At 35.3% G+C, this 22191-nt stretch overlaps 2 protein-coding genes across 3 annotated transcripts in view; both read left to right on the top strand.

Moving 5' to 3' along the window:
• The first annotated feature begins 4991 nt into the window (after window positions 1-4991).
• LOC111015382 (uncharacterized) lies at window positions 4992-7975 on the top strand. Its single transcript, XM_022290394.2, has 2 exons — window positions 4992-5261; window positions 6057-7975. Exons 1-2 carry the CDS (start codon window positions 5078-5080, stop codon window positions 7679-7681), a joined length of 1809 nt encoding a protein of 602 aa, XP_022146086.2. The 5' UTR covers window positions 4992-5077; the 3' UTR covers window positions 7682-7975.
• A 1270-nt stretch (window positions 7976-9245) lies between these two features.
• The window catches only part of LOC111015501 (nucleoporin (DUF3414)), a 33768-nt gene continuing 20822 nt past the window's right edge, over window positions 9246-22191 (top strand). Inside the window, exons 1-12 of one of the 2 annotated variants that reach the window (XM_022290545.2) lie at window positions 9246-9566; window positions 9641-9838; window positions 10157-10252; window positions 12261-12330; window positions 12529-12659; window positions 13570-13710; window positions 13808-13965; window positions 20319-20487; window positions 20576-20674; window positions 20849-20926; window positions 21366-21425; window positions 21541-21698. In XM_022290545.2, coding sequence (XP_022146237.1) covers window positions 9456-9566; window positions 9641-9838; window positions 10157-10252; window positions 12261-12330; window positions 12529-12659; window positions 13570-13710; window positions 13808-13965; window positions 20319-20487; window positions 20576-20674; window positions 20849-20926; window positions 21366-21425; window positions 21541-21698 — 1469 coding nt within the window. In that variant the 5' untranslated portion in view covers window positions 9246-9455. The remainder of the gene's footprint in view (window positions 9567-9640; window positions 9839-10156; window positions 10253-12260; window positions 12331-12528; window positions 12660-13569; window positions 13711-13807; window positions 13966-20318; window positions 20488-20575; window positions 20675-20848; window positions 20927-21365; window positions 21426-21540; window positions 21699-22191) is intronic. The other variant, XM_022290546.2, reaches the window with a different exon arrangement.

The following is a 22191-nucleotide window of genomic DNA, read 5'->3' as shown; positions in this document are numbered from 1 at the left end:
CAAGAAACAAACACCATCAAGATTCACGTGAGGCAGTTGCTGGTGGATGTTCGGACAGTCACGGGTGTGATTCTTGAATTGGACTTCCTCCTCTTGATTGCATCCCCTATTGAATTATTCGTTTTTAATTGATCAACTTGAATTGCCTGAATGGTAGGCTGTGTGGGATTTGACTTTTGATATATAGCTGTTATAACTTTTCCCTTTTTTTTTTCTTTTTTGAAAATAATTAGTTTTTCTACTTTTTCTGTAGCTGTTATTGGTTTCAAATCACATGAAACCAATTATGCATTTTGCAGGTAGGGCGGTGTGTACTATTTATTATTATTTTTTTTAATCTGAAAAAATGCATTAATAAGAAGTATGCTCACTAAGGATTATATCTGAAAAGTGGTGACTACGCATCACATTCAGAATCTATAAAGGAAAAGAGGGACAGGTAAACGATTAAAAATGACACATTTGGTTAATAAAATAGCTTGTCTTTGAGGAATACAAACAAAATTGAGTCCACTAAATACCTTCTCGAAAGTCGTAGCATCTTCAACCTCGTTCAATGTCGTTTGGGGGCATTATGATAAATTTTTATTTCAGAGTTTCTGTGTAATTTTATTACTTTCCATTTTACCCTTTCTTGAATATATTGAATATGGGTATTTTAGTCCTTTTGTTTTGATTGATGACGTGACATTTATGGTTTAGTTGGGAGGCTAGTATGGCCTTTAGTTTGTTTACAAGATTATAGTATTAGATAAGTTTTGATGGAATTTTAGCTCTTCCTTTCAAGTTTAGCTAAGATGCTTTTTTGAATTAATTTGCAATTTCATGTTTGTGTTTGTTTGAGTTGTATGCCAAGAACATTCAAGTGAGATTGATCATCCTATCTTGTGAAGTGTTCGACTCTTAGGTCCAAGGACATGTTCTTTGTCTTGAGAATTTTGATCTCAAGGCAACCCGTATCTAACTTAAATTTTAGAGTTGAAATCGAATCGATTTAGAGGTTTTAGTATTTGTGAATTAGGGATTCATGTACCTAAAGTATTCCTAATTTTAATTCGCTAGCAAGTTGTTTTATTCTCCACCGCAGCAGTGTACTATTATTACCATTATTGTTGTTATTATTGGGGGGTTAGTTTTATTTTTCATCAGAACTGATGGTTCATTTGATTCACGTTTCTTGGTTGGCTGATTTGCAGAATTTAAGAAACCAATCTGTCAAAATTGCAGTTGATTTGCAGTTCATTAAAGTTCCTCTGTTTTCCCTCTTCTTCTTACTTTGCAATTTGTTAATTCTTGTTTCAATTTCGTCCTCATCGTTTCAGAACCAAAATGTTTAGTATCTGTTTGTTGTGGAAATCTGGATGCCCTTGCCATAAGGGTTCTAAATCCCATGTTTACTTTAATGGAATTTGTGAGTGGATGCCTGCAATTTTAGAATGTCCATTCAAAGATTTCCATGCCAGAGTATTCTCCTTTATTGTTACTTTTTATTTTCTACCTCATAATACATTTATTTATATACCTTTTGAGTTCGGGTGAGGATTATACAGTTTTTTAGTTCAGGTGAGAATTTGAACTTCTGACCTTTTGATTGGGATGAGCACATATTTGTGATATTCTTGCCTTCTTGATTTATACTCTTCTATATTGTTGAATTACTTGTATATATTTGTCAATAATTATCATTGTTAATTTACAGTAGTTAATTGCATATCATTTTCACACCGTCTTTTGCTAATTAAATGTTCAGGTATCGATTTCAAATCACGTCTTGAATAACTTGAAAATGAGCAAGCACCTGGCGCCTCTTTCAACCATATAAAAGGTCCAAATTAAGTTAAATAAAAAAGGTTCAATTTGAATTGGGTTATTTTTAATAAAAACTATGATTGAATTTTACTCTAATCTTGTTGTTCATTTAATCTTACTTGAGAGCGGAGGAAATTGTGTTGTTTCTTTGTCAATAAGATAAACTGGCTATTAGAGAATACGTGTATATATACATATATTTCTCTTTCTTATTTATCAAAAATTTAATTGTGGTCAGAAAAAATATGGATGTTGAGCACATCACATATTCACCCAGAAACTAGTAATCTCATAACCACATTCATGATGTGAGTTAATTTGATGGTCAAGAGACAGAACGATAAAACTAAATAAACTTCAAGGTCCTAAATATGAATTTCGTGTTGGCCATCTACCCAAAATATTAAAAACATAAGATTATTCATGTTCAAGAAAAAGTCTCATAATCACATATCAATTAGCAAAGACCAATTTAAGTAATTAAAAGATGGATTAAAGATTCAAATCTCTCAAGTAGGATGAAAAATTCAAACTCACGATTTATGAGTAAGATACAAGTGTCAATTATCGTTGAACTGTTAAAAAAAATAATAAAATAATACAAAATTCATCGTTAAGTGCCAACAGCTGGATTCCCACAAGTGTAGTTAAAGTGTCACGTTGAAATTGAAAAGTATTAGGCAGATTGGATTTGGCCTCATCAAGGCTCGCCAACTTTGGAGGCTTTTCATTAATACAACAGGTAGCCATCATTTAAGCCTTGGCAGTAAATAGGGCTCAAAATTAGCTAACATTGCACTAACTTGGAACATGCTTGCGGACCGCTGTGAGCCACTATTGGTACTTGGTAGATGGATCTGATTTTATTTATTCACTGATAAATTATGGTGTAATGTCTCATCATTTTTTGGACCTTTTTTTTTTTTCGCGCTCTTAATACTCTCCTTTATTTGCACCCATATGATATAATGTAATGTCTCTTCTTTACGATGATGGTTGAATATATAGGTTTATCGTGCTACTCATACCCCTGTACTTGTTTCTTTTGAGTTTTGTGAAGGAAAATTAAAAAACTTTAGGTCGGCATGACAACCATTTTGTTTTTTTCGCGCCGAAGCGAGCATAATTCAGCCGTAATAAAAAAACAAATTTGTTTAGATTTTATGCTATAAGAAAAAATTGTTTAAAACATAGACAAGTTTTTAAGATCTATTTTTCTTGTGTCATGTGGGTAACGAATTTGTTTTTAATCAAAAAGTATTTGCTCTCTTACAATTTATTTGATATATTTATTACTTTTTAGAAAAAAGAAAAAATATAAAGCTGAATTTCTAGCCAATTTTCAATACACAAAACTTTTTTTTTAATTATTTTTTGTTTTTCAATATAGATAATAAAACTAAGAAACATCTAAGTGGGTTTTGTAAGCTTACAAAAATAATAACAATAAACAAACAAACAAAATGGGTATCACATTTTTTATAGGATTTCAAAATTTGGTTGAAATTTGATTACAAAACAAACAAACAAGAAATGATAGTAAAAACTTAAGCCCGTTTGATAATTTTTTTCCCCTGTTTTTGACAAATAAGCCTATAAACACTACTTCTCTTGTCTTCCTTTTTCAAAATCTAAATCAAGTTTTAAAAATTAAAACAAAAATAGTTTTTACACCTTGATTCTATTTGTTACCTTTGGCTAAAAAAATCAAACCTATCTTCATCTTTAATACTATATTTAAGAAAGGTGAAAAATATACCCAAATAAATTGTGAGAAAAAAAAACAAACTTAATTTTGAGAAACGTAAAACAAAAAACGAAATCATCAGACCCGAAACACCATCATAAGTTAACGCGCCTCATGAACCTTTCAAATTGCAGTTAAATTCCTGATTTTTTTTACTCCTCTAACAAAATTCATTTGAAATTAGGTTGATGATGCCGACACAAAATGACCCATATCCCTGCATTTGTTGGTTTGAACATAATTATTTCATAATGGTGTGTGTGAAAGCTACCTTCAACATCTTCAATATTGTCTATTTTAAACCAAAAGTAGCATGATTATTTTTATTATTATTAATTTTGAAGATTATTAAAAAAGGTTTAAAATTAATGAAGATGTTAGTGCATGATTCTTCATTTTTTCTAAGATGCGAGACTTCCATCATATTCCTAATAAAGACCCCAACAACTCCCAACTATATTTTGAATATATTTCCACTGTCACTGTAGAATATGTTACTATAATTTATTTCCATGTTAAAATAATAATAATAATAATAATCCAATGTAAATAGCAAATGACTTAGAGGGAATGAGTTCAAACCATGGTGGCCACCTATCTAGTTACCTTGTCAACCAAATATAATAGGATCATGGGGTTGGCCCGTGATTAGTCGAGGTCTGTCCCAGACACACGGATTTAAAAAAAAAATTAATAAATCAGAGTATATAATATTCGGTTCTGGGCCTAAGATGATGTTTTAACTAATGTTATTTACTCCACTCCTGTAGGTTGGAATTTGAAGGTTTAAATTCTTAAAAAATAATAATAAAAGAAAAAAACTTCAAAATTACACGTTAATGTATTTGCTATTTTAGTTTCCAAAATCCACCGACTGTGAAATAAATTAATGTACATGACATAAAATTAAAAAAAGCAGTAAATAAATTATAATAAATCAAAATCCGTGATACACACAAAAAAACTAAAAAACAAAAAAAAAAAAAAGGAAAAAAAATGCTGCAAAAAGCACAATTCTTTCATTGTCTGTAAAGAATAAATGTTCCTCTGTGAGATTCATGGAAATGTACTTTGTTTTATTGTCAATTGGAGAGTTCTTCAGTGGCTGTTTCAAACAGATAATTACCATATTCCCATTTTATCTAAAAGAAAAAAGAAATTTAAAAATTAAAAAGCCAGAGAGCAAACTTATTTATGTGATATGGTTAGTAGTAGGTTTACAGAGGTGTGGAAGCAGAGACCATTTTGATTACTCCTCATTAAATGAAAGAAAATGGCAGTTGATTCTTGGCTAGTGTGACCAACTTTTCTCATGCCCCCCATCTTTTTTTTAAGGGGTCCCCCTATCTCATGTGACATGTCCTTAACAAGGTCTCAAGACATGTAGCTTATACTCACTTGTGTGTGCAGCTATATAATGAGCTTCATCCATTTCCATTTCTTGTACATCGCCTCGAAGGCTAGCTCGATCATAGCTTCTGCTTGATCGGTCTCGGGAGAGTTGGTTTGGGTGGGTTTAGGATGGTGGCTTCCATGAGGAACCATCCTCTATTTGGAAGGGCACCCTTGTTGTGCTTCTTTTTGGTGTCCTTTGTTTTTGCTGCAACCTTGAGCTATGCTGATGAGAAGGTTGTCGAGGTCGTCGGGATCGGCGAATGTGCAGACTGCAAGGAGAGTAACATAAAAACTAGCCATGCCTTGTCAGGTTCATGCCATTTTTTTCTCTCATGGGATTGCAGTGAAAATTGTTTCTTAGATGTTATTGATTTGTTATATCACCAGATTTTAAGTTTCTTCTTCTGGTTTAGTTTCAGAAGTAGTCCTAACATGTTTGACAGCAGGCACTAATACAAATGGATATCTTCGGCCACATTTAATAACCATTCCGTTTTTAGTTTTATGTTTTTTAAAATTATGCTGGTTTGCTGACAATTTCTTTCTTGAAAAACACGTTTGGAGTCTTAACCAAATTTAAAAATATATATAAAAAACTTTTGTTTAGTTTGTAAAATGTAGTTAGGATTTTGAAAACGTTTTCAAAAAGTAAATACAAAACGAAAAAATACATGGGCGAATGTAGTGTTTTCAAGCTCAATTTTAGAAGATAAAAAACAAGAAACAACATGTGTATCAAAGGGCCTTCGATACTCAATTTATTTTGCATTCTATTTTTGGTTCCAGAACATTCATACTTATTCCATTTTGATTCATAAACTTCCTATTTTAGTCCTCTGATACTTAAGTTTTGCACAAAAAAACTACTTAATCAGTGTTGTTTATTTCATTAATCATTTTGAACTCACCTACACTTATTTTGAAATCTAATATTACACCTACCACGTGTAGCTTTAAATACTTACCTATATAAAAATATACTCGATCAAATAAGTAAACAAAAGACGTGTCAAACACAACACTCAATAACATCAGTCCGATATAGAAAGGGATGAAAATGGTCAGTTGTGCTGATACAATGTGTGTGTTTTCTACTTTGTGGCAGGACTGAAGGTAGCCATAGATTGCAAAGCAACTGATGGGCACTTAAAAACAAGAGGAATTGGAGAACTGAACGAAGAAGGAAAGTTCACAGTATTGCTGCCAAATGGCATTGTGGAAGATGGAAAGTTGAAGGAAGAATGCCATGCTCAGCTTTACAGTGCATCAGCCACCCCTTGCCCTGCCCATCATGACCTTCAGTCCTCCAAAGTGGCTTTGTTGTCCAAATCAGATGGGAAACACACCTTTGGGCTGTCTGGTAAACTCAAGTTTTCATCTGGAACTTGTACATCAGTCTTATTGTGGCCATTTTTCAAGTACCCTCCTCTTCCTAAGTTCCCACACTTTCCTCTGCCTCTCCCTCTTATTCCTAAGTTTCACCATCCACATTTCAAGCATTATGTTCCCCCATTCTCCTTCCCTCCACTCCCACCAAAAGTGTTTCCTCCAAAACCGTATTTTCCTCCCGTTTATCAGAAGCCTTTTCCTCCACCTGTACCTGTCTATGAAAAGTCACTTCCGCCGCCCGTTCCTGTCTATGAAAAGCCACTTCCACCATCGGTTCCTGTTTATGTAAAGCCTCTTCCTCCACCAGTACCAGTATATGTAAAGCCACTCCCGCCACCTGTTCCTGTTTATGTAAAGCCTCTTCCTCCACCAACACCAGTCTATGTAAAGCCACTCCCGCCACCTGTTCCTGTTTATGTAAAGCCTCTTCCTCCACCAGCACCAGTCTATGTAAAGCCACTTCCGCCACCTGTTCCTGTTTATGTGAAGCCTCTTCCTCCACCTACACCAGCCTATGAGAAGCCCTTTCCACCGCCTGTTCCAATATATAAGAAACCCCTCCCTCCACCAGTACCAGTATATAAGAGGCCACTTCCACCGCCGGTTCCCGTTTACAAGAAGCCCCTTCCTCCACCTGTTCCGATTTATAAGAAACCTAATCTTCCACCAGTGCCAATCTACAAGAAACCACTTCCACCACCTGTTCCTATTTACAAAAAGCCACTTCCTCCTCCTGTTCCCGTATATAAGAAACCCATCCCTCCGCCCGTACCAATCTACCATAAGCCTCTTCCACCACCGATACCTATCTACAAAAAACCTCTTCCTCCACCTGTTCCTGTATACAAAAAGCCTCTTCCTCCACCCGTACCAATCTATAAGAAGCCTCTTCCACCACCTGTTCCAATTTACAAAAAACCACTTCCTCCACCAGTTCCCATATATAAGAAGCCCCTTCCTCCACCAGTACCAATCTACAAGAAGCCTCTCCCACCACCTGTCCCCATTTACAAAAAACCTCTTCCTCCACCTGTTCCCATTTACGAGAAACCTCTTCCTCCACCGGTCCCCATTTACAATCCTCCAATTCCAAAGATCCTCCCACCACCTGTTCCAATATATGTCAAGCCGCTTCCACCTCCGCTCCCATTTTTCAAGCCAAAACATCCCTTCCTCAAGCATCTACCTCCCATTCCAAAGATTCCCCATCATCCTTTCCTTAAGAAGCCATGGCCTCCCATTCCTCACTTGCCTCACCTTCCCCACTTCCCACCAAAGTACTTCTCTCACCCCAAGTTTGGAAAGTTCCCTAAATACCCACCTTCTACTTCTCATCCTTAGGCTATTATCGTCTTGCAGTGTTGTTTCCCCTAATAAGCAGAATGACCATTGTAGTGTGCAGTGGAGGTTTATCTTGTAACTTTCAACTGCTGCAAATAAATCTCCAGTTTTTTACTATAAAAGACGGAATCAAATCAGAAGGACAGAAGAAACAGGAGTGAATTGTTGTTTTATTTAGTTTCTATATGAGTTGGACTTGTGTGGACTGTTATGTGGCTGTTTGTTTCACAATTGAGATCGGGATTCTGTAAATGTCAATGGACAAAGTTTCATTTAGAACAATTTCATTTTCAACTTCTTGCGTGTTGTGGTTGTTTTTGCCCAGATAAAAATTAAAGGCAGGAATGGTTTCGGACAGTTCAGTATTTTTTTAGTTTATCTTGACTTATAAATTTAAAGTTGATTAATATGCTTATATATTTTGTTTAAATAAAAACTAATAATATAATTGTTCTTGTTTTGTTTTATCGTCGTTGATCCATTGTTCTTGATCTGAGAGTTTGCCCGTACAGACACAGGACGGTTTTCATATGGTTCCAAGGATTTTCCCCTTCCATATAATGCAAACTTGTACAAAATATTCATATTCTTCCAAAAACTAATTCGTTGGATTAAATATTCTCCTTATCACCGTTGAAAATTTGCCAACTCATTGTTATTGGTCTCGATAAAGTCGCAAATATTTTTCCATTCCAAATTCTGAAATTAAGAGATAATTTAAGTTGGATTGGCATTGCAGGTTAAAGACAAGAGGGTTGATAAAAATAAAATTTGAGAAAATTTGTCAGTTTGATACTAATATTTCAGCTTTAAAATTATCATGTTTGGCTAACATGGGTGTGATATTTTTGCCATATTTGTCGAAATTAATTTTTGACTTCTTTGTTTGTGTGCGTTATTGTGGAAAATGTTGTTACATTCAAGCCCCTAATCCCATAAATCTGCTACAAAAATATTACAATTTGTATCCTCAATCAATTAGGACATGATCATTCTACATCTACATATGCGGTCTACATATCTATCAAATACAAGTTCAAAATCAACTTTAGCTTGCCCCTGAAGATGTTAAAATGAATAATCTAATGGATAAGATAGCAATTATATCCATTAAATCATACTCAGATTTTATATGTCAAGAACATCCCAGTAATACTAACATTAATATAGCTCAACAATTAAATATCTATTATTCTTTTGAAATTAGAGATTTAAACTCCAAAACAACATATATGTAATACCTTGTTAAAGATAGCAATTTTAAAATGCACCTAAGGTTTTGATAACTTTTTTTTTTAATGGAAACATTTAATTGGAAATTTTTAATACAAGGTAAATTTGAGAATTAAAAAAAATTAAGAATTCGTTTAAAACTAGGTAAAATATTATTAAAGACATATATTTAACCCGAAATTTTAATTTTCAATAATGAACCTAGTTAATATATCATTAATTAAAAACATAACTAGTGATAATTGACCTCTGTTAAGTTCTGAACTCCTGCTTCCCATGTCCCAAAAACTTAAAAAAAAGGAAAAATATACATAATATTGAAAAAAGACCTAAAAATTTCGCACGGATTCGACCGCGCTGGGTACCGCGGGCGAAAGCACCAAATTTATTCGTGTTAACATACTTCGTCTCCTCATGAAGAACTCTGTGGCAATTGGCAAGGTCCTCTGAAACGCAGAGGCGCGAAAAAGAGAGAATCAAACAAACATTTCTCCGTTGCTTGCTAGGGTTCAGCTCCGAAGCTCTCACTTGGACTTCTCCTATGGCCACCTCCACTTCCGTCGACTCCTCTCTCTGGTGGGATCCTTTCTCTCTACTTCTCACTGAGCTCGAAAATGTCTCCCTCTCTTCTGCACAACTTCCTCCGGAACTGGTAAAATTCTTCCCCTCTGCATCTAACGTGTAGGTGATTGAGTTCACATGTGACTGTGGTCAGTGTCTTTTCAGATGAAAAAGTTGGATGACAACCGTGCTTGGTTCTTGGACTCTGTTTCACTCTTCAAGAAACCGAACGAGAAATCGAGGGTGGCTTTAGATTCTCCGCAAGTGAAAGTAGGATCCCACACTTTATCTATACAACCTGAACTGAAAGTTAAAGCTCTGAAGTTTAGCTCCTATCTGGTGTGTGCCCGCACGATTTATATGGTTTGTTGTTATATTCGACATTTTACTGTTTTCCACCCCATTGTAAATCACTAAATGCCACAGCACTACATTCGTTAAGCTAACAACTCATCTTCCTTCGTTAGTCATGTTATATGCATGCAATATGAGAACTCTATTATCCTATTCGCTATTTGTCTAATCTATATTTTGTCCGATGAGGTTGGTTTTTCAATTATGAGGTATAATACGAATGAAAAGGGACATTTCAATAATAATTAGTGGACATGGTACTTTTTTTTTATCTTGATGAAATAATAAATAATACATTGATATTCTACATTTATCTATCGGTTTCAGCATTTGGATGAGGTGCAATCATACATTCTGGCCGAAAGAACCACCGAACACGAGAATGTGGTTAGCAGTTCCCCCTTTCAAGAACTTCTTCACGTGGTCAGTAACATCTTCCATTAGTTCTTGTATGTATATTTAGTGGACACCTTGCGAGATAGGTATTAAAGTTTGTTCAGTGGTGGAGATTCGGTATTTAATCATACATTAATTTAAGTTTATGATGATGGCGAGTAGTAGGATCAATTATTCAGTCTGCCAAGGATATATGCACAAATTTGTATGCTCCAACACTTTTTGATTAATGTTTTATGAGGTTAAATCACTAGAGCTCTTGTAGTCTACATACAATGGATGTAATGAACGAACTGCAATGGGTTGACCTACCAGTTATTGGGACTAGTAAAAAAATAAATGAGCCAGAGGGAATGAATTCAAGCTCTCACAGTAGAACTTACCCATCACTTGAATATCAATCCTACCTTCAGCATCGCGGATCTTCAAGGATACAATTCCCCAGATCAGTTTTATATATCCATGTGACTCGTGGATGGGGTTTTTTTTTTTTAGGCGGAGGGGAATTGATGGAGGATTGTCTGTTCGGTATATTAAGATTGTTAAAATGGTTTATTCTTTTGTTTTAGGTTGGGATAATTTTATAATTGTTGAGAGGCATTTTGTAAAATTTGAGGTGAGTGGCAGCCTAAAAAAAACGGTTGCTATTAGGTTGTATTTAGTTTTTTCCTTGATTAATAAAATTTTCATGAGTGAACTGAAGATGGGGTAGACCGTGGACGCACTCTGTTCGTCCCCTCTCTGTAAAAAACCAAAGCAATTGGCTAAAATGTCAATCACCTCAACGAAGAGGAAAAGGTTTGTTTTAAATTATTTGTTTACAAGTTGGTGGAGCTACTAGAAAGGCTGGGGACATGGATTGGTGATCATTTGCGCTGTGTGATATCAAGCAAGACTTGGATTAAAACTCATATATTATCATTTATTTGAATTTTATTTAAATTTCCAGGTCTAATAAGTTTCGTAGTTTAGTTAAGTTAGTATTTTCCAGGACAGTGAAATGACTATTTAGAAAAGCATGATTTGCATTGAGATGCTGGAAATTGTGACAAGGCAACTGTAATAAGGCACGTGTCTTGGTGCCCTTGGTGCATTTTTGCTTGTACCCAGAGTTTATTTTTATTAAAGTTTTGCTTACCATGAGACTCGAACCATAAACCTGGGGATGCTGAACTTCATGTATGTACAACTGACCAATGGAGCAAACGATCTATTTGTACTCAGTTTATTTTTAATTCTTCCTTTAAACAGTATATTTCACTTGGACATTTATTTCTTTAAATAAAACCTGATAGTCACTTAAAAAAATCCTCTCTTCTTTAATTCTTCTTTATCTAATCCTCTGTAATATTAAAATTTTATTATTTTTTAATATACTGTGCGCCTCATCTCACTTCAGGCTTACAATTTTTGTGGGCTTGCACAAGGCTCTAAAGGGCTATTGTGTAGCTCGTGCCTTTAAAAGCACTTGATGAAATAAAATTTTCTCTGCTTTACTAAGTGAAATACAATTTTACTTTGCTTTTTGATGTCTTATTTTGTTCTTTTGTGTGTGTCTTTACTTAAGGCTTGTGGATTCAAGTCCACAACGATTGTAAGATCTTGAAATAGATTTACGTTCTTCAGTTTTATTTTTATTTCTCTTGAGTTTTTCCCATTGCAAACGGTATCCGACAATATTTTTTTTGGTAAGAAACAATTTTGATGAGTGAAATTACAAAAGGACATCCCTGAACCAAAGGAGTTACAAGAAACTTCTCCATTTGGTCAAAAGAGTATCCAGTAGTAATGAAAAATGGGAGATTATTTACACCAAGACATAGCATATTTTCGGAACAGTATCTGAAAATATGATTCAGATTCCAATGCCAATGAAAACTGTAGGAGAATCCCAAAAATAAAAAATTTAAATTTAATCCAGTAATTCTTGCATTTTCTCTCATCTTTAAGACCTTAAATTAATATCAAGTTCATTTTTGGTAATATATTCTAATTTATTGTCCTTGTCTCATTTGGTTTTCTTATTTTTATGAAGGTTCTACTTGAATATTATATTGAACGGCAGTGCTTGCTGAAATGTACAAGGCGCATACTCTTGCATGCTTGTAAGTTCATTTTAATAAGTGATTACTGTTTCGGATTATGAGTTGTTTCCTCCTGTTACCTCTCTTAACTAGTTTTGTGAGATATGGAGTTTTGTAATTTAGGACTGCTTATGTTATAAATGTTAATTTTCAGTTGATTTATACTTAATTCTTAATTGTTTTCTTCTTGCTCACTTCCAATTGATGCTCTCAATGTAGTATATGTTGGAAATGGATCCAAGAAAGGTTATATTTGTGACAAGGCACTAAGATTGGTTAACGATGGATTGGAAAGCAAACTTATATCGGTCCTGCAAAGTCTTATGTCCTCCGCTCACCCTGATCAGATGGTATGATTAGAATGGATGATGCATTCAACCTTTTTCCTTTAATGTTGTTAAATTTGGAGCTTGATTTACGTAGACATGCTGATTGAGCCACTTCAACAAGTTAATTCCTTTGTCACCATATTTTTTTTGCATGAAAGCATGTGACACATTAAATTGCAATAGTCCTTTTTGACTAATGTAAAAAAAGAAATTTGAGTTTTTGTACGAGGTATTTTATAATTTTGAATAATTAGGTTATCAGGAGCAATTGGAGTGCTATTCACAAGTATTTTTGTAGAACTCCTTTTATTATCAACTTAGAGTGGATCCCTTTTGTTTTATTCCTTTTATTAGGCTTAAGGATTCCTCCTCCCTAAAGCCTTTAGGTGGTTTCTTTTTTTGGTTTCTTTGTTTGTCATGGTTAAAGATATCTATAAAAGATTAAATTTACTATAACCCATCAGCTTAAACTTCTGGATTGATTGGTGATTTAATGATGTATTAGAGCAGGAAGTCCTGTGTTCAAACCCAATAATGTCATTTCCTTCCCAATTAATATTGATTACCACGTGCAAATTTTCAAGTCTGCAAGTGAGAAGGGTGTTAAAGGTTTCTACTTTTTTTTAGAACAAGATACAAACTTCTCATTATCATTATTTCAATGAGAAGAAAATACAATGCTCTAAGATACAAACTCCCAAATATAATGAAAAGATTAAATGTACGGTAATTCATTAGTTTAAACACTTTTAGATTGATTGGTGATTTAACGTATTGTTTCTAATTGTTGCCCTGAATGTCATTTAGATATTTACTTTTGCCTCCAAAATATTTCCCCACTTAAATGAGGAAAAGAATAATGGTCTAATTATTTTCCATTGTCTATGATTAATATTTTATATTGATATTGACAATTGAAAATGCTATGTAGGATGTTGACCTTTTCACATTATGGGCTGAAGAGACCTTGACAGAAGATAATCTTATTTTGGACATTCTTTTTATTACATATTATGAGTCATTTGTTAGATGTAATGGTGAGCGATGGAGAGAATTGTGTCTGCTTTATAAGGTACATTATTTTTCTTCTATTGCTGTATCTTTCCCCTTTGTTATAATTATACAAGTATTCTTCTATTCTGTATGTGCTAAAGATGAAAGTGGCCCAGGGAATCATATCTGGATCTTATAACATTGAAATGCTTGCAATATCAACTGCGGCAATACATTCTTCTTGTCAAGTTAAAGTTAGACTATTACTTATCCTTATGGAAACATTGGACATAGAAAGTCTTCTCCAGATGGTTCACGATCAAACAACTTTCAGGTTTTCATCTTGTTTATTAAAGTTTATATATTTGAGAATTATTAGGTGGGCAATTAATAAGGATGTCTTACCTTTCTTTCGTGAACCATGTAACTTCCATCACCATTGAAATGTGAAAAGTGTAAAAGTGATGTGTCAAAGGTGTAAAAATAATTGAATCATTCCAGTTTCCTTTGACGTGTTAAGTACTCATCCATTTATCTAGAACTTTTGGCTTGTGTTAATTTTCACAAGTAGGAGCCAACAATACTCGTGGAGATGAATTGCTATTTTAATATATGTGGGTGTATGAAGGATGAAGGATGTGGTTCTGGTTATTTGTTCTATTCTCGTGTATTTTCTAGAGCTTTGTTCTTTGTTAGTTGTTTTTCGTATTTTTTCGCTCCAATCGAGAGTTCGTATTCTTGAACATTTTTCTTCCTTTTCATATTATCAATGAAAAATTTGTATCTTGTTATATATATATATATGTGGGGGCATGATTTAAGGTTAGCTAGTAGGACACTTCTTGAGACGTGTGTGATAGGATTGCTATTAGGATAGGTTGAGGATATATTTAGGTTATTAAGTGTATATTAGTAATTGAGTTAGGGAGTTTGGTTATAAATAGGGTGAGGGGAAAATGATGAAGGTAGGCAGTTGGTCAGTATGCTTTAGGCTTGAGTAAGAATACTCAAGAGAGGGGAGGGTCCAAGACTCCAAGTACCTCGAATTACTTGGGAGATATTGTAGTTATTCTATCTTTTATTTACCAATATATTGTTAGTGTTCGGGTTCTATTAGTGTATTTTTTTTAATTCTCAACACCTTTAGTTACAGTTACTGGTTGTTGCTAGAGATTAGCAAGCTATTACTTGTTTGTGATTGTGTTTCTAAATCTTGCTATTGTCTCACTGGAAAGCTTTTTCTTTAAAGAGATTTCATCCATTGGTATTAAAGCAAAATTCTTCCCATTGATGAATAAACTGTGTTTATTATACCTCCTTGTGGCATCTTGCACAACCTTCTGGTGCTTGAGAAAACAACCTTCTGGTGCTCAAGTGTGTGGCACAAAGAAAAGTGAAGATCTTTTTGCGATGCACACAATATTTATTTATATGTATAATAATAAATAATAGTGTGCGATGCCACCCATGCCCAAACGGCTTCCAGCCGGATCGGACGGAGACCGGAGCCCTTCCATCGAGCGGGGGTGACGCTCGCGGGCTGTCGAGTCGAACTCGAGGTGGGCTGCTTTGACGATGATTGCACGTGGCTGTTTTGTTGGTTGCCTTTCGGAAAAAAATAATAAATATTAGTGTGATCTTTTTAGGGAATTTTGCCTCTTTTTTTTTTCTCTCACTCCTTTGGGAGTTTGTATCTTTGAATAATTTTTGTTCCTTTTTATATATTCAATGAAAAGTTCGTATCCTGTTCAAAAAATAATAAATATTAGTGTGAACTTGTGAAGAATGAGGCAAAACAGACATGGTATATAACATACAAAAAAAACGGAGAAAATATTTTGAGTCTTCTATGAACAAAGTGTACAAAATCATGGAAACAATTTATATAATCTGATAGCTTAAAGACCATTACTAAATAGGTTATTAATCTCATTTTCTTTGTCATTGAACTTATACATCTTATATCTTCCTTTTCAGTCTCATTTTCACTTATCTCTACATCTATCGGTGCAGATGAATATGAAACTGTAGTTGTATTTGAAGTCCTTGCTTTGGATTGATAGGTAGATGAACATGAAACTCTAGTTGTATTTGAAGTCCTTGCTTTGGATTGATAGGTAGGGTGTTCTACTTTAGCAGCTTTGGCTATGTCTTCTGATGTTAAAAAGCATCCTCAAACACAAGATCAATATCCCTTTTAGATTCATCATATATTCTTTCAATCAACATATGGTGATGTTTATGATGCCTCAATACCTTTTTTTTTTTTTTTTTGATAACTAGGAGTCGAAGTGTTGCTCCCCTATACCAAGGGGCATCCCCGGCCCCCAAGACTCGTATTCGGGAGACATCAAGGTTTTTTGGTATTTTATTTTTATTTTTTTGGACAGGAAACAAACTTTCATTAAATATATGAAAAGGAAGAAAAATGTTCAAGGATGGAAACTTCCCAAAGGAAGTGAAGAGAAAAGGAAAAGTAACCACCAAGTAACACAGAACCAAGGACAAAGACCACCAATTGCAAACTATTGAACAACACCGAAAAGATAAAAGCCAAAGGAATAACAAAGAAACTGAAACAGAGGCTTCAAAAAGAAGAAGAAGCCTGGTTGAAAAAATCCGAAACAAACACCAAGTTGCAGATTGAGAAGTTGAAGTGAACTCAACCGCAAGTAACGACCAAGAATCTTTGAAAAATGAAAAAAGTTGGCTAAAGGCTCCACCTTCAAGCCATCTGAAACAATAAACAACAAAGGCCAAGCCTCTCATATACCAGGACCAAACGAAGCTTGAGGCGCATTGCACCAAACAAAAATCGCTAGAACAAGCTCAAACGAAGTTCAAAATATCAACTCTTGAATATCTCAGGGGCTCTTCGAAAAACCTTCCATCTAGGGCCATGAGAACTCTAAGCAAATCTAATGAGTGTTAATAATCGTCAAGGGTTTTCTTGACTTCTACAAGACCCTCTACACTAGGAAAGTTGGACATCGATGCTGCCCCATCAACCTCCCATGGGATCCATCTCAGACCTTAGTTCAACAACGCTGGAGCTTCCTTTCACAGAAGAAGAAGTCCATCGAGCAGTCTCCTGTCTTGGCAGCGACAAAGCACTGGGGCTAGATGGATTCACTGCAGAATTTTTCAAAAAATCATGGAACATTATCAAAACCGAAATCATGGCAATGTTCCTTGATTTTTTCTAAAATGGAATCATCAACGCAACCCTCAACGAGACCTATATTGGCCTCATCCCCAAACGGGGAGATGCAAAAATAGTTCACGATTACAGACCCATTAGCCTCATTCCTTGTGCCTACAAAATTCTAGCTCGCGTTCTCTCTGAAAGGCTTAAAAAGGTACTACCACACACCATCACGGACCACCAATATGCTTTTGTAGAGGGTAGGCAAATCCTTGATTTCTCTCTTATGGCAAATGAAATTATTGATGAATGGTATGCTAGAAAAGAAGAAGGGTTTATTTTTCAACTTGACCTTGAGAAGGCTTTTGATATGATTGATTGAGACTTCTTGGATATGGTTATGTACCGCAAAGGTGTTGGGGTGACATGGAGAAAATGGATACGAGCTTGCATTTCCACTACTAGCTTCTCCATTATCATCAATGGAAAGCCTAGGGGCAAATTTACCACAATGAGAGGTTTGAGACAAGGGGATCCGCTGTCCCCCTTCCTCTTCATAATGGTCACGGATGTGCTAAGCCGATTGCTTCTACATGGAGAACTCAAAGGTCTTATTACAGGTTATTTTTCTAGAGGCTTGGTTAATATTAACCATCTTCTTTTAGTTTTTGCAGATGACACTCTCATTTTTTTCTAAAAAGGACACTATCTCCATCAAGAATCTCCACAAAGTCATCAAGTTCTTTGAGATGGCCTTGGGTCTTAACATAAATTAGAAAAAATCCAGCGTGTATGGTATATCTACTAGCATACATATCACTGATCAGATTGCAAAGGATTGGGGCTGTACATCAGGGAGTTGGCCAAGCACCTATTTGGGTCTTCCTTTAAATGGTAACCCTAGAAGGGAGGATTTTTGGCTGCCGATTATTGAAAGGATCCAAAACCGGCTTAGCAAATGGAACAACCTTTTCATCTCTAAAGGAGGGAGACTCACCAGGTCCTCACAAACTTACCTATCTACTATCTCTTCATGTTCAAAATATCCATTAAAGCGCCTGATCTTATTGGCAAAATTTTTAGAGATTTTCTTTGGGAAGGACAGAAGAAAAATGGGAAGACTCATCTCATAAATTGGACTTGCACCCAGCTTCCAATTTGTGAAGGAGGTCTCGAAGTTGGAAACATAAAGCACATAAACCAAGCCTTACTATCCAAGTGGATTTGGAGATACATCACCGAGCCAAACCAACTGTGGAGGAAGCTCATCTCGACAAAATACACAGGATCCCTCTCGGATTCTTGGCCAAAAAATCGATCAAGTGTCTACAAAGGACCATGGACTCGAATCTATCAACAAACCAGCTTTGTCAAGAAGTATGCAATTTGCAGAGTTGGAGAGAACAGTCAAATCAGCTTCTGGAGGGATAGATGACTCACCCATGGAACCTTGGACAGCCTCTTCCCACATCTGTTTACCATCTCGACCAACAAAGGGGTAGCTGTTACAGATCTATGGTTGAAAACGACATCCTCCTGGGATTATAGCTTTCGTAGGTCCCTAAAGGAAGAAGTGATCATGGATTGGATGCGCCTATTCCTCCTCCTAAATGACAACACACCCACCTCCCTAGAAGACAGATGGATTTGGCCCCTTGCAGCAACGAGATCCTTCTCCACAAAATCAGCTTACAATGTTCTCACTACTAATGCTTCCCAAGCGGCCTCCACACTCTTTCCTCTCATTTGGCATGGAAAATACCCCAGAAAAGTAAAGTTCTTATGCCGGGAGCTTTGTCATGGGGCGTTAAATACCCATTGATAGGATACAAAGAAAACACCCACACATACTCTCTCTCCAAATTGCTGTCATTTTTGTTATGGGGCTTATGACACACAGAGTCATCTTTTTATCCATTGCACTTTTGCTTCTCATTTTTGGAACCATCTCCTAACTGATTTCGGATGGGAGACAACTCTTCACAACAAGCCATCAATCTTTCTTGACCAACTATTGGCGGGACATCCTTTCAAGAAGGAAAGAGCATCTCTTTGGTTACAGTTTGTTCAGGCCTTTCACTGGAGCTTATGGCTGAGAGGAACAATAGAATTTTTAATGACAAAGCCCTTCCTTTTGACATCTTTTTTGATAGAGTTATTTTCCTAGCTCTTGGTTGGTGTAAATGTTTCTACCCCCTTTAATAGCTACTCTCTAAATGATCTTATTACAAGTTGGAAAGCTCTCTTGTAATTGCCTTTATGGCCTTTTGTATATTTCATACCATCAATGAAATATTTGTTTCTCATTAAAAAAAAAATCATCAAGGGTTTTTGGTATTAAAATGACCAAATTATTCAAATTTGTTTTTTGCTAGGAAGATGCAAGTACCAAAACGTTAGTTTAATATCAAACTATAAGTTAAAAGCTTAACTCTTTAGATATATCTTATAAAAAAAACTCTTTAGATATATATTTATCTAGATACAAGAATAGGGGTTACCTTATTAAAGAATGTTGGGATTTGGTAGGGGTTTCTAGAATAGAGATTGTTGGAGATTGAACTCCTTTTGTCAGATTGTCAATTGAAGTAGGAATAAAAATGATTAAAAGAGGAAAGGGTGAATTTCTCCTATGATTATGGTGGAACTCTTTGCTATTATTGATGGTGTGAATATAAAGCATGTTGCTTCATGGTGGATTACTTCCCACAAGAAGTTTTTTTTTTTTGTAATTACAATCTTCAACTAATTCTACCCTATGTCTTTAGGCTGTCCCTTTTTGGGGGTTTTCCCTTTCTCAATACACCTTTTTGATGTTTCTTATCAGAAAAAAAAAAAAAATAGATGGTCAAGATTTTAGGATGTGATGACTCGGGTTCCTTGGCTTCTGTGTATCTTTTCTAAGATCTTCGTGAGGGATCTGTTAACCTCAGCCTCAAATTTGTAGAACCACGGGGAATTACCATTATCTGAATACCATTAAAATATTCTTGTAATCCCTTATTTTAACAGGTTTGAATAATCGAGATAAGCTTCAGATGAGATCCTAACTGCAGCCTGCCCCAACTAGTGTGTCTCATTACAAGAGTTGGGGCCAAATGGCAGACCATATTTTTCTTTGGTTCCCCCTTTGCCTAAAGGAATTTGTTAAATGTATTTTGCGTTTTTAAACTTCCCCTAGAGGAGTGTAAGAGTTATTTATATTTTATTTTTGTGGGCATTCATAAGAAAAAAATGGAAAAAAAGAGGTAAGACTTTGTGGCTTAATGCTAGCATGGCATTTATATGGAGATGTGGTGAGAGAGAAATTGATTTTTTTTTTTTGACTTTAGATGGCTTTGCCATGTACATTTCCCTTTCTATAAGAAAATGTTTCCTAGAAGAAAAGGATTGTATTGTTTTCCAATTCAGAAGGATTAGGGGCTATGACTTGTGTCAGTGGCTTATTTGTTTGGTTTTTTAGCTGTTTATCCTTGTTGGCCATGTCTTGCTCTCCATCTATTTATCTCCCATTTTATGTAAAGTACTCTTCCCTTCCGCAGGCAGGGTGCTTCGGTTTTTTCCTCATCTGATTTTCAAGAGATGGATACAATAGTCTCTAGTTTAAATGGTTTTGAAATAAAGGAAGCTGGTCCTCTGTTACTAACATGGGCAGTCTTTTTGTGTCTAATATCGTCACTTCCTGGAAAAGAGGAACACAATGTTCTACCGGTATGTGAATCTGTTTAAAATGCTGGTTTACTATAGAGTTTATGGATATTACACATTACTTCAATTTTAACATATTATCGGTTGTTAGGAGATTGATCATGTTGGCTATGTTCGTCAAGCTTTTGATTCAGCAGCATTCAATTATTTTCTGGATATACTTCACAGTGATCTATTGAAGGAATCGGAAGTATGCTGTCCTTGCTTAGTATTTTTGTTATTCTTATCCAATTAATAAATGAGTTTGACAATTTTGTTATCACTTCATGCTTTGTGCATGATTCTGACCCATTTTACTTCATATTTTTTTCCTTGCAAGGTTGGTTAATCGATGTTTTTTTATTCTTTACCCTTTTTTTTGCAGGGACTAATTGTTGGCTATCGAAGTGTCTTGAGAACCTTTGTTTCTGCATTTATTGCATCTTATGAAATTAATCTTCAGGTACATGTTATGTTTTATACACGATGCTTTCTTAGAATAGTTGATGCTTGATGTCGTTGGAATAGAGTTAATCTTGTAATTCTTAGTTTCTTTATTTTTTTTTGAGTAAGACAGCAAGTAAGAGCGTAACCTAAAATTAAATACAAGACAATAACAAGAAGCTAAGAGGGATAAATAAAGGTGTTCCAAGAATCACAGATCAAGCCGGGAGAGTAGTTCTTAGTTTGAGCTTTTTAGTTGTTAGTTTTTACTTGGGCTTAGTTGTTAATTGGTTATGTTAGTAATTAGTTTACTTAGTAGGTGACCATCCTGTAGGCTTTTGTATTTGAACTTTTTGATAATAGTTACAACTTCTGTTGAATAAGCTTAGAGTCAAATCTGTTTGATGCTAGGTCGCATCTATATCCTTCTTTTTATCCGGCTTTATCTGACATTGCAGGTGGAGGACACCACCTTCCGTTCAATTCTGGATATTCTTTGCAATATATACCGTGGGGAGGTTTGGATGTATAATGATCATCAATTGTGATCATTCTGTACTTTCTTCTTCTTGGTCTTATAATATCATTTGCTGATAATTTCTGCTTGTATTTTGTTGCGCGTGAAAATTGCAGGAGTCACTGTGCACTCAGTTCTGGGACAAAGAGAGTTTCATTGATGGTCCTATTCGGTGTCTTCTTTGTGACCTAGAAGGTGAATTCCCTTTCAGAGTTGTGGAATTTGTTCGTTTTTTGTCATCTCTCTGTGAAGGAGCTTGGCCATCAGAATGCGTGTAAGCAGTGTCTCTAGTCCTTATTGGCCTTGATGTCGCCAGCCGAACTATTTTACTTCTGCAATCTGGAATTCTTAATCCTTGGGTGGAATATCATGTATAATTGCTACATTTTCTTTTTTTGCCCTCATGTTGAATCTGAAATTCTTAATTCCTTAGAATGGAAGAAATTCCTTTTGCTAGATCCCTACGATCAGATGATTCTTTGAGGGAGAATTAAAATGGTGCACTTGTGAAGGGAAATTTTTATTAAGGAGAGATCTTTTGCAGAAAGCTTTCTGGCAGCACGGAAAGATTTCCAGCATCACCCTTGTTTGGACGAAAGCCATCTTCAGTTTGAGAGGAATGGAACCTTTGCTGTAGAATGATGACTAACCTTTTTTTTTTTTTGATATGAAACACTTTCATTGAATAGATGAACCAAACAAAACAGCCAAAAGGACAGGGGACGAGAAGGCCCCTTCCCAAAAAACCAAACTAAAAGAGAACAGCT

This window comes from Momordica charantia (assembly GCF_013281855.1).
Source record: "Momordica charantia cultivar OHB3-1 chromosome 2 unlocalized genomic scaffold, Mcharantia_2.0 BLBB01000002.1, whole genome shotgun sequence".
Classification (NCBI taxonomy): domain Eukaryota; kingdom Viridiplantae; phylum Streptophyta; class Magnoliopsida; order Cucurbitales; family Cucurbitaceae; genus Momordica; species Momordica charantia.
Note: the sequence above shows the minus strand (reverse complement) of the source record. Positions and strands in the feature narration are given on the sequence as shown.